General features: G+C 39.4%; 1 protein-coding gene across 1 annotated transcript in view; it reads right to left on the minus strand.

The window, feature by feature from the left end:
• Window positions 1-12,728, minus strand: part of LOC121856786 (monocarboxylate transporter 9-like) — an 89,629-nt gene that overhangs the window by 56,205 nt on the left and 20,696 nt on the right. The window contains exon 2 of the mRNA XM_042352483.1: window positions 1,756-2,026. Within this exon, the coding sequence (XP_042208417.1) occupies window positions 1,756-2,026 (271 nt within the window). The remainder of the gene's footprint in view (window positions 1-1,755; window positions 2,027-12,728) is intronic.

Below are 12,728 nucleotides of genomic sequence, written 5' to 3' on the forward strand. Positions count from 1 at the left end.
CACCTGCTGTCCCTAGAGACTTGATCTCTCTCTCATTTACTGTATATATTAGCCTTGTCAGTAACTACTACTTAGTCTGTACTCACCCCTGAAGACGTGAATTACACGAAAGCGCTTGATAACCTCGTGTTTTCTGGTTTCCTTTTTTGGTTATCAGCATATACTAAAGTGTATTTTCGTGTATAAGAGTTTACGAGAGCGTATTTAACTATTTGTTGACGGCACTAAAATAGCTCTTGCAATGACGAGAACTCCGCATAAGTACAGGAAGATCTTAACGATTTTTTCTTATGGTCTGAAAAATGGCAGACGAAATGTAATGTGAAAAATATATAGTACTTAGCCTATAAAATTATCTTTTGGGGGATAACCTTATTAACATTAATAGGTATACAGCCAAAGCAGGACAAAAGGAGGAGACTTTGGTGGATTTGATTTTCGGTAGGGTAAGGTGTAAGGGCGGAAACGATCTTCCTGCTCGTTACCGCTGCTCACTCGCTCGTTTGCTGGCGCGACCCCCACTTGGGGGGGTTGGACGGAGGTGAGAACGTCGCTGCTACCAGTGTCACCGGCTCAGATTCACCACAGCCACTACCCAGATGTTCATTCAAATTCTGGTTGTGATCTCATCGAAGGTTCTGGACTCATGGGCTGTGTCCCCAGACCTTCACCTATCGACTGTCAATCCCTGGACCCCATACCACTACCGCAGCTGCCACAACCGTCAGTTCACCTCCTCCGTCTGTGCCCCACTGTCTCTCCCACGGGAGCAAGACATCGGCCACTGTCGCTCGAGTGGATCACTGCGTTCTAGAACCTTCCCCAGGGCTGCTGCCGTAGGAAATATCTGTTCATTGTTTGATTCTATTGTTGTTTGATTTCATTAATTGCTGACTCCCTTTTATTGTTGATTCTATCAGTTGTTGACTTCCCTTAATTGTTTGATTCCATTAATTGTTTGATTCCATTAATTGTTTGATTCCATTAATTGTTTGATTCCATTAATTGTTTGACTGCATTAATTGATAGACTCCCGTAATTGTTATTTCATGTTGTTGAGCGGTGTCAGAGTTTTGTGTTATATTTTTTTTAGTAAAGAGATGTCAATCTCAAACGGTTGTTTGTTAATCCTCAGAAAACCATGGTCCTTGACTTTCCTTTTATAAGATCCTGATTAGGCTGGGAAGAGATTTCTGTCCCTAAGTCCCAGGGTTAGATGATAATTTTTTTTTTTATTGGGCACCCCCCCCCCCCTCTACATCCTTGTGTAAGGTAAAGCGCAGAAGCGTTTACAGCGCCCAACAGGGAAGCATGCTAAGTTCATGCTTGCCTTATGTCTCATGAGTTGAGGGCATAGAAGCCTGAAGAGTCAATGGTTTATGTCTAAATAAGTTATTGGAAGCTCCAACAACTTGTCCCTGAATACGAATTCGCAACTTTCGATTTACAGCAGGTACCTACCTTGCTGCTAGGTGAACAGGGACCAAGGGGACTAGGAAGAGTGTCCAAACAACTTTCGCTGGCCCGGGAATCGAACCCGTGACATCTTGCTTGCGAGGCAAGAGCGGTACCGCTTTACCACCAGCGCCCTGTTAGATGATCATGATAAAATGGTTTCCCCCCAAATGTATGATAATCCTCCTATTAACTATCAATTTTCATATCCAGATTTTATGATTTTTCGAAGATAAACAGAATGATATATCATGATTAAGGGCAGATTACTGTATAAATGTCGGGATTTAAACAACTCACCGGTAATTAAAGAGTAGGAGAAGAAGAGAAATTCTGCTGACGGTGAGAAAGCTGACATAATGATTGAAGACGAAACCAGAAACACTCCCAGATAACCTATTCTTCTCCAACCAAACTCCTTTGTCAGGGGTCGGAGCAGAGGGCCTATGAGGTGCCAAATAAGCCACATAATGTTGTATATCCAGCCGGTGATGGCAGACGACGTGCCCAGCTCCAGCAAATATCCAGAGAAGAGGACTCCAAAGCACTGACCAAGAGATAGGAACAGCATCTGCGGGAGAAACATACAGTTATAACAAACGCTGACCTCCTAATGCGATCAAACCTCTCCAAGTGTACTATTTTCCCTGGTTAAGAGATTCATTTCAGGCCCTGGGTAAGAGGATAATTTGGGATGATGGATAAGAAAGTAATATCGACTCTTGGGTAAGAGCATCATTTGGGGCCCATGGTAGGTTTGAATTTGATATTATTTAAGCTACTCGGGCATTTTTTATTCAGTTTTCCGGTTCCAAGTCAATTTAATTCCAGGTGAACCCAACCTATGTCAACTCAACCTCTGTCAAATCAACCAACTATGAACTCAATCCCTTGTCAACTCAATCCCCTGTTAACCTAGCCCCTGTCAACTCAACCCCTGTCAACTCAACCTTCTGTCAACTCAATCCCTGTCAATTCAAACCTCTGCCAACTCAATCCCTGTCAACTGAACCTTGCCCTAATTTCTCAGCACTTCCCTGTAGAAAATAGCATTTCAATAATTTCAGGCTAAAAACAGTTTGTAAAGAATACCCTACTAACAAAGAGTTTTGAATGTTCACTGATAATAATACTCTGCCAGCATTTCCCTGTGAAAATATTTCCTGGTTAAAAACTGTATGCCAACAGTTCCTTGCCAATTTTTCTCTGCTAATACACTGGACTAACACTTCCATGTGAAAAACAGTATGCTAATTTATCGTTGCTTATAGCAATTCATTGTCTGTCAGATATTCTCTATCATTCGATAATACTCCAACAGTTTCCTGCTTAAAAAGTGGAGCAAGTCTTCTCTGTTGACAAATTGTACTAAAGCTTCCCTGCTAACAAATGTCTACTAAATCTTCCCTCCTAACAGGAGTTTATCAAAGCTTCACTGCTAAAAAAGTTAAATAAAGCTTCCCTGCAAACAAAAGTGTACTTAAGCTTCCCAGCTAATAAAAGTGTTCCAAAGAGCCCCAGCTAAAACAGTACAAAAGAATTAGCACAAACAAAATGTAGGAAGAATCTACTAAAAAAGTTGTACTCAAAGCATGCCTACTAACTAAGGACCCCTTGCTAAAAAAAAATTAATTAAGCTTCCCCGTTAACGAAGTAAACTGACGCTTCCCCAGTAACAAAAGAGTGCTAAGGCTTCCCCACTAAGAAGTTTACTGGAATTTCCATGTAAAAAAAAAGGTTTACAAAATCTTCCTCACTAACGAAAGAGTATTAGAGCGTCCCTGCTAAAAAAACGTGTACTAGAGTTTCAAGCTAGCAAAAGTGTATAAAAGCTTCCGTGCTAATAAAGGTCTAATAAAGCTTCCGAGCAACCAACACCTTACTAATGCTCTCTTGCTAAAAAGTGTATTAAAGCTTCCCCATTAACAAAAGTGTACTAAAGCTTCTTCACTAATAAAAGTGTACTAAAGCTTCCCCATTAACAAGAGTGTACTAAAAATTTTCCGCTTACAAAAGTGTACTAAAACTCTCCCACTAATAATCCAGTCAAATTGGCTCGAAAATAGGCAATTGGTGGAAAAAATTTTATTAATATGAAATTTGGCATACATACTCCTAAAGGCTATAGAAATCATGATCAAAAGAGTTCCCCTCCGTCCGGGGGGAGCATCCCCTTTTTTTTGGCCCCAAACGGCCCCCAAAGAGGAGGGTTCCGCTTACTTTTTTGCATTTTTCAGCTAAACTATATATCAAACGAAAATAGTTTTTAGATACAAAAATACTGGAAATATAATCATAAACAAGATTATTTCTATTCAATTTTCCCATAGGTGTTAGAGTTTTTGTGTAATCGACGTTTGAATTCGGGGAAAGTTTTTCGCGTGTAGTGAAACAAATTGATACTCGCGCAAGGTTTTCGGCAGTTAACTAAAAAAAAAGTCTAGTGTTTCACTAAAAATGCATGTATTTAAACTTATAGAGCAGAAAATTCTATATTCGAATATATGACAATCGTATTTCTGTAATTTTTTGAAGCTTTTCCTTAGTCACTCATTTTTTTTTCAGGTATGAATTAGAAAACTACTGTGTTACATGACTGAAACTACTTGGCATACGATCACTCGCGGAAGAGGCTTCACAGAGAGTGTTCTGAATAAATGGATCTTTGGTTTGCCAGTAGCTCATCACGTATGCGAGAATGTGGAAGAGTTTTGTGTGATTCAGACCAGCAGTAGTTTTCAGTATATCGAACTGAGAGATCCAAGGATGAAGAAGGACGAAAAGGATCTTCAGAAGTTTGTTGTATGGCTTCAACAGCATTCTCCTCCACTCATCAATACAGAAGACCTCGTTTCGTTGTCCAGTGGTCTGGTTGCAACTGAAAAAATAAACTGCTACAAAACTCTAGATGTTGGCAATAAATTGACGGATGGAACCATTAAAGGCAAAAACACTTTTAGAGTTATGAAGATAAAGCGCACCAAAAGAGTGAAAGCCAATTTCTTACATGAATGCAAGTGTCAGCATCGCTGATGATAACACTCAGCTACTTCAAAGAATAATATGCATTGTAAAACTGTTTCAGTCATGAATTGGCTTCATTCCCGCTCTCCATATTTGACTAAACAGGTTTGACAAGAAAGACGAAGAAATCGCCTTTGTATGACATTTTCCATACTGTAGAAGAACGAGTAGTTGAATTATCAGGATGCAAATATATCATTGATGGAGGGAATTTAGTCCATCGTATAGTTTGGCCAAAGCAAGCCACAGTTGCGGACGTTCATGCTGCTTATGTCCAGTTCATTAGAAAACATTATGGTGAAGATGCAACTGTAATATATGATGGTTATTCAACAAATGAAATTAGTACAAAGAGTATCGAGCATCAAAAAAGACTTTTGAAACGAACTTCAGCTGAAATCTTGTTCGATGAGAATACAGCTCTAACTGTACCTAAGGACAAATTCTTGATTAATCTAAAACAAAAAACAACGAGCTTCTAATTATACAACTGAAACAGATTTGAGAAAGAAGGTATTGAGACACATATTGCCACAGATGATGCTGATGTACTAATTGTTCAAAGTGCTATCAATGGATCTTATCAGCATAACTCCATTGTTGGCAGGATGTAGATCTTCTAGCTCTGTTTATTGAGCCTACTCCAGAAGACAGGATATTATATTTTTTAAAAGAAGCCCACGGAAACCTTAGGGCAAGATTTTATAGTTCTCGAGATTTACAGCGCTCCAATATTCTAAAGAACTGCAAAGAATCAGTTTTCGTAGCTCATGCTTTAAGTGGTTGCGACACATTTTCATTTTACGGGGTTGGAAAAATTAAAACTATCAATCTCCTGCAGGAAATGGTATCAGTTTTCAACAATCCTTTATCCACTCATGATGAAGTTGCAGCCGCTGAAGAGCGTTTCATTCTCACTCTGTACAATGCCCCACAAACTGAACAAATCTCAATCATTACAGATTTCACTCTTTTAACAAATATGTCAGTCACTCAAATAATGCTGTGTTATTATCAAGTCTTCCGCCCACTTCTGCAGCAGTTAGGCAACTTTCTTATCGTGTCTTTCACCAAGTTCAGACTGGATGAGGAGAAACATTTCAGCCTGAGTTGTGGAGCTGGAAAAAAATTGCAATTCTCTGACACCTGTCTCCACAACTGAGGCACCAACCCCCGCAAATATTTTGAAACATATTTCATGTGGCTGCAAATTAGGGTGCGGGAAGCGGCGTGGATGTGTAAAATCTGGATTACCCTGTTCTATAATGTGCATTAATTGTCATGGCCAAAGTTGTCTGAATTCCGAAACTGCAGATGATCCCACTGATGACCTTATTGTGACTAATAAAGAGAACTTTTCAAGTACTTAATGGCATCATCTTAAACTAGAAAAACGTGGAATAGGCCTAATGGGGAAACCGCTATATATAAAAAAAAAACATTCCAAAACTCTACCTCAAAGGTGGTGTGGAGTTGAGTTTGTGTTACAGATTTATTGAAAGAGCCGGAAAAGGCTTTGAAAACTATTTCAAGGAAATATATTTCACTGAACCTATAGAGAAATTTACGCTCTACGCGAGTATAAAATTTTTCACTGCACGTGGAAAATTTCCCAAAAACTAAGAGTTGGATTACACAAAAACTGTAACACCCATGGAAAAATTAATAAAGACAATCGTGTTTAAAATCAAAGTTCCAGTATTTTTGTCTATAAAATATTATCACCTGACGCATAGTTTATCCGGAAAATGCGAAAAAGTAAGTGAACCCCCCCCCCCTTTGGAGGGGCGTTTGGGGCCAAAAGAGGGGGATGCTCCCCCAGACGAAGGGGAACTCTTTTGATATTGATTTCTATAGACTTCTGGAGTATATATGGAAAATTTCATATTCATATAAACTTTTTCCACCAAAAATCCTAATTGACTGCATTATAAAAAGGTGTAACAAAGCTTCCCTCCCTAACAAAGGTGTACTAGAGTTTCTCTGCTAAAAAGAGTTTATTAAAATATCCCTACTCAAAAAAAATAATACAGCTTCCCTGTTAACAAAAATTTACTGAAGCTTCTAAGCTAACAAAACCGTACTAAAGCTTCCCCAGTAACGAGAGTGTACTAAAGGTTCCCCTCTAATAAAAGTGTACTAAAACAGTACTAAAAATTTCCACTAACAAAAATGTAGTAAGATTCTTTACTTCTTTACCAACAAAGTTGCACTAAAGCTTGACTGCTAACAAAATGTGCTTAAAGTTCCCTGCTAAAAAAAGGTATTAAGCTACCCCACTTACAAAAGTACACCAACGCTTAACCAGTAACAAAAGCGTACTAAGGCTATGGTGCAAACAAAATAATGCTAAAGCTTCCCTACTACCAAAAGTGTACTAAAGATTCTCTGCTAACAACAGTGTAGTAAAGAGTCCTTGCTAACAAAAGTGTATTAAAGACTTCCCTTTTAACAAAAATTAACTGAAGATTACCCGCTAAAAAGTGTACTAAAGAGTCCATGCTAACAAAAGTGTATTAATCACCACAATTAACAAAAGTGTACTAAAGCTTCCATGCTAACAAAAGTGCACGAAAGTTCCCCACTAACAAGAGTGTACCTAAGCTACCATGCTACTAAAATATTACTAAAGCCCCTTACTATCCAAAGTGCACTAGAGTTTCCATGCTAACAAAAGTGTACCAAAGGTTCCCGGCAGACAAAAGTGTAATAAAGCTTCCCTGCTAACAAACGTATACAAAAGTTTCCTAGCTAAAAAAGTGTACTAAAGCTTCGCGGCTAACTAAGTGTAACAAAGCTCCCCCTTAACAAAGTGTACTAAAGTGTTCCCTGCCAATAAGAGGTTAAAAAAGCTTCCCCACTAAGAAAAATATACTAAAGCTAACAAATGAGTACTAACGTTTCCCTGCTATAGAGTTTACTCAAGTTTCCCTGTAAACAAAAGTTAAAAAAAATTCCCAACTAACAAAACAGCAATATAGATTCCCTGTTAACAAAAGTGCAATAAGCTTTGCTGCTAACAAAGTTGTAGTGAGACATTCCTGCTCCAAGAAGGACACTAAAAAATTTCCACTAAGAAAATTGTAGCAAGATTCTTTGCTAACACAATTTTACTAAAGCTACCCTGCTAACAAAAGAGTACTCAGAATTCCGTGCTAAAATGTTGACTAAAATTTCCCAGCTAACAAAAGTTAAACAAAAGCTTCATCACTAACAAATTTGTGCTAAAGCATCCGTACTTACAAAGGTGTAATAAAGCTTCCTTACTAACAAAAGATTAATAAAGCTTCCCTGCTAATAAAGTGTACTATAACATCCCTGATAAGACAATTGTACCAAAGATTCTCTGCTGACAAAATTGTACAAAAGTTTCTATACTAACTAAACTGCACTAAAGTTTCCCTACTAATAAATCTGCACTATATCTTCACTGCTAAAAAACTATACTGAAGTTTTCCTGCAAAACAAAATGTACAAAAGCTTCTCTGCTTACAAAGGCATACTAAAGCTTCCCTGCTAAATAAATTATCCTAAAGATTCCCTGGTAACAAGAGATTACTCGCGGTTCCTAACTAATATACGTGTACAAAAGCTTTCCTGCAAGCATAAGTTTACTAAAGTTGCCCTTCTAACAAAAGTATGCTAAAGTTTCCCTGACAACAAGTGTACCGAAGCTTGACTGCTAAAAGTGTACTAAAGCTTCCCTGCTAACAAAAGTTTACTAAAATTTCCCTGCTAACTAAAGTGTACCAAAGCATCCCGTCTAACAAAAGTGTATTGAAGCTTCTCTGCTAACACGGTGTATTAAAGCTTCCATGACAAAAAGTGTCCTAAGGCTTCCCAGTTAACAAAAGTGTACCAAAACATCACTGTTAAAAATATGTACGAAAGCTTCTCTACTAATAAAAGTGAATTATATTTATCCTACTAACAAAAGTGCACTAAAACTTCCCTGCTAACAGTAGAGTACTAAAGCTTTCCTGATAAAAATCTGTACAAATGTTTCCCACCACACACGGGTGTACTAAAGCTTACAAAATTATACTAAAGCTTCCCTGCTTGCAAAATTGTGCTAAAGATTCCCTGGTAACAAAACTTAATAACGGTTCCTTGCAAACAAAAATGGGCTACAATTTCCCTTCTAAAAAAAATGTATTAAAGCCTCACTGCTAAGAAGAGTTTACCAATGTTCTCCATTAACAGATGTGTGTTAAAGTATTCCTACTAATAAGAATATACTAAAGCTGCCCTGCTAACAAAAGTGTAATGAAGCTTCCCTGCTAACAAAAGTGTACTAAAGCTTCCCTGTTAACTAATGTGCATTAAAGCCTCCCCATTAACAAAAGTGTAATAAATCTTCCCTGCAAAGTAAAGTGTAAAGCCCCGTCCACACTATCGGACAGTGACTGGCAGACTGTCTGTCGGGCATGACTGTGATGTTGTCCACACTGCTGAGTAGGTGGTCAGGCAGTAAAGTCGGGCAGTAGCCAGTAGGTGGTCGGCAGCCCCTGAGTGCGGTATCACCATGCGCTTTACATCCCCTGTGGTAATGGAGGCAGTAATCTTCCTTATCTCCTCTTCGATTCCCTTGAGTGCTGCAGCACGCTTGTCTCTATCTACAGCATGTACATGTCACTTTTGACATTCCATAGGCACGGGAAATGGCGATAAAGGTCAATTAGCCGTACGGTATCTTGTCTGGACCAGTGGAGGGCTAGACATGATGACGAGGTAAACCGAGCAACCACCACCTGTGGCTCGTGGTGCGTGGTGAGACCGTGAGAGACTGAAAGCCAGGTGTAACTTTTTGTGGCTGGCAGCGTCGTCGGTCCATGCCTGGCGCCAAACCACCGGGCAGTCTGCTGATTTCGCTCAACAACGGGCACTGGCTGTCCGCTGGTTTGCCCGTCAAAGTTGCCACAAAGTGTGCGATGACGGACTCATCGCTCGTGCCCGACGGTCACTGTCCAATAGTGTGGACGGGGCTTAATAAAGCTTCAATGCTAACAAAAAATTTACAACATTTTATATGCTAACAAAGTGTACTAAAGCTTCCATGCTAACAAAAGTGTACTAAAGATTCCCCAGTAACAAAAATGTAATAAAGATTCCCTCTAACAAAAGTGTAATAAAGCTTCCCTGCTAACAAAAGTTTACTAAACCTTCAATGTAAACAAAGGCGTACTACTGTTTCTTTGCTAACAAAAGTGTACTATATCTTCCCTTTTCTAACAAAGGTGCACCAAAGCTTCCCAGCTAACAAAAGTGTACTAAAGCTTCCCTGCTAAAAAAAATTCTAAAAATTCCCCGATAACAAGAATGTACCTTCATTATTAACAAAATTATACTAAAGCTTGCCTGCTAACAAAATTCACCCATGCTTCCCTGCTTATAAAAGTGTACTAAAGCTTACTTGCCAACGAAAGTGTAATTAAGCTTCCTTGTTATCTAACGTCTGTAAACACTTCCCTTCTGGATATTTTTCGTGACTAAAACGCTTTACCACATCTTACCTACTGCCAATACTTGCAACCTTCCCCTGCTTGTACCACCCTTTAAACACTTCTATGCTTTCAAGAGGTTACCACCAGTTCCCTTCAATCAACATTGTTGCAACATTTCCATGCATATAACACTGCCAATACTTTTCTGCCAACAACAAGCTACTGTACCCACACTTCACTGCTGGGAATGTGTACAGATCATTTAGCTACTTCACTCCTGAGAGGAAGCTTCAGGCTTATAAGGACTTCATTCCTCCGAATTTGGTGAACTGCTTTCATATCTGGTGTAGTTCTTCTGTCGAACTGTTAGATTTGGTGGAATCAAAGGCATTTCGTCTTATTAACTTTTCTTCTTTTCGCTGCATTGTTTCATCACTCTCTCTTTCACTTGTACTTTAACGGACAATGTTCGGTGGATTGGATTTGGCATCCTGCCGCCGGCAAGGCCGTGGGCTCGTAACACACGTCTTGCCCGAGGTGCCCACCGTTTCTTCAAACCAAAACTGTGGAAAGCTTTGCCGTCTTCTGTTCCATACTCTTACAATCTGTCTCACTTTAAAAAGCTGTTTTTTCGGCTTTTTCTTATTGTAGATAAACTTATTCGTTTTCTCCTCTTTTTTTTTAATCTTATCTTTTCGACCCCCCCAGGCCCCAATGTGGGTCGTTGATCCGTGTCCGGGTGGGCTATTCCCCATAAAAAATTACAATTTGCCAACGATTCCAAGCTAACACAGTTTGAAAGTGAGTTCCTTCTAGCAATGAAATGCCAGCGTTTCCTTGCTAACAATAGTTTCCAGTGTTACCTTGCTAACAATAGTTTCTAGCGCTTCTCTGTTAAGAAAAGTTTGTCGGGTCTTCCTTGCTAACAATAGTTTGCTAGTGTTTCACTGATAAGAACAGCTTGCTAACACTCCCACTTCCCATCTAACAGCAGTGTGCCAGAGTTTCACAACTAACAAGATTGTAGGCGTTTCCCTGCTAGCATCAGTTTGCCAGCGTTTCCCTACTAACTACGGGTTGTCAGCACTTTCCTGATAACTACAAGTTGCCAACATTTTCCAGCAAACAAAAGATTGTCAGAAATTCCTTCATAGCTGCAGTTTGCTAGCGTTTCTCTGCTAACAAAAGAATGCCAAAACTTCCCTACTAACTTCAGTTTGCTAACGTTTCGCTGCTAACAACAATTTGTTAGCGATTCCTAGCTAACAACATTTTACAGGCACTTCCCTTCAAACAATAGAATGGCAGCGTTTTCTTGTTAACTGCTGTTTGCCATCGCTTCCCTGCTAAATACAGCTTGCCTGCACTTCCTTGTTAAATTCAGTTTACCAGTACTTTCTTGCTACCTACATTTCTCAGTGCTTCCCTGTTATCTATAATATGTTAGCGCTTCCCTGCTAAGAATAGTTTGGTGGTTCTTCCATGATACCTACAGTTTCTCAGCACTCCCTTGCTAACAACAGTTTACCAGTGCTTCCTTTACAAGCGCTGCTTTCTTGTCATCATTTTGACTGTTTCCAAGATGGCTACAACTTGCCAGTATTTACCTGCTAACAACAGTTCATCAACACTTCCCAGCTAAGAAAAGTTTTACTGCACTTCCTAGCTAATAACAGTTTGCCAGCGATTCTCAGCTAATTACAGAATGTCAGCGTTTCCTGCTCAGTGCATTTTGCCAGGGATTCCTTGCTAAGATTTGCCATTGCCTCTCTGTTTACTACAGATTGACAGTGTTTCCGTGCTCACTACAGTTTACCAGCGTTTTCCTGGTAACAAAAGAATGCCAGCATTTCCATAATAACTGCAGTTTGCCAGCGTTTCATTGCCAACAACTGTTTGAAAGGCGCTTCCCTGCTAACAACAGTTGCCGTGCATTCTCCTGATAACTACAATTTACCAACACTTCACAGCTAACTAAATTTTCTCAGCGTTTCTCTGGTAAAAACAGTTTGCCAGCGCCTCTCTGGTAACTTCAGTTTGACAGAATTCCACTACTAACAACAGTTATAAAGCAGTTCCTTGCTAACAACAGTTTGCAAGAGAATCACAGCTAACAATATTGCCAGTGTTTCTCTGATAACAAAGATTGCCAGCGCTTCTCTGGTAACTACAGTTTGAGAGCGTTTTCTTGCTAACAGCAGTTTGCTAGTGCTTCTCTCCTTGCAACATTTTGCCCCGCTTCCTCGCGAACTACAGTTTACCAGCCTGTATTCAACAATTTGCAAGCACTTCCCTGCTAACAACAGGTTTCCGGCACTTCCAAGCTAATAAGAACTGCCAGCGATTCCAATCTAATTACAGTTTGACAGTATTTACCTGCTAACAACAGTTTACAAACACTTCCCAGCTAACAAAAGCTTTCCTGCACTTCCTAGCTAATAACAGTTTGCCAGCGATTCTCAGCTAATTACAGAATGTCAGCATGTCCTGCTTACTGCATTTTGCCAGGATTTATTGCTAACTTCGGTTAACCAATGCCTCCCTGTTTACTACAGATTGTCAGTGTTTTCCTCCTAACAAAAGAATGCCATCGTTTCCATAATACCTGTACGTTGCCAGCGTTTCATTGATTAATTTGTTATTTGTTTTTTTTGTGTGTGTGTGTGATAATATTGTAATAATTTTTTTATTTAAATGGACAATTTTCTTTGGCACCTCAGAATCGATTGGCATAACAGTCTACCATCAAAGATCCTATATGGTTTTGACAAGTGGCGACCCTGCCACGATCGTAGCAGTCAATCT

This window comes from Homarus americanus, unplaced genomic scaffold, assembly GCF_018991925.1.
Source record: "Homarus americanus isolate GMGI-L3 unplaced genomic scaffold, GMGI_Hamer_2.0 scaffold17436, whole genome shotgun sequence".
Lineage (NCBI taxonomy): Eukaryota > Metazoa > Arthropoda > Malacostraca > Decapoda > Nephropidae > Homarus > Homarus americanus.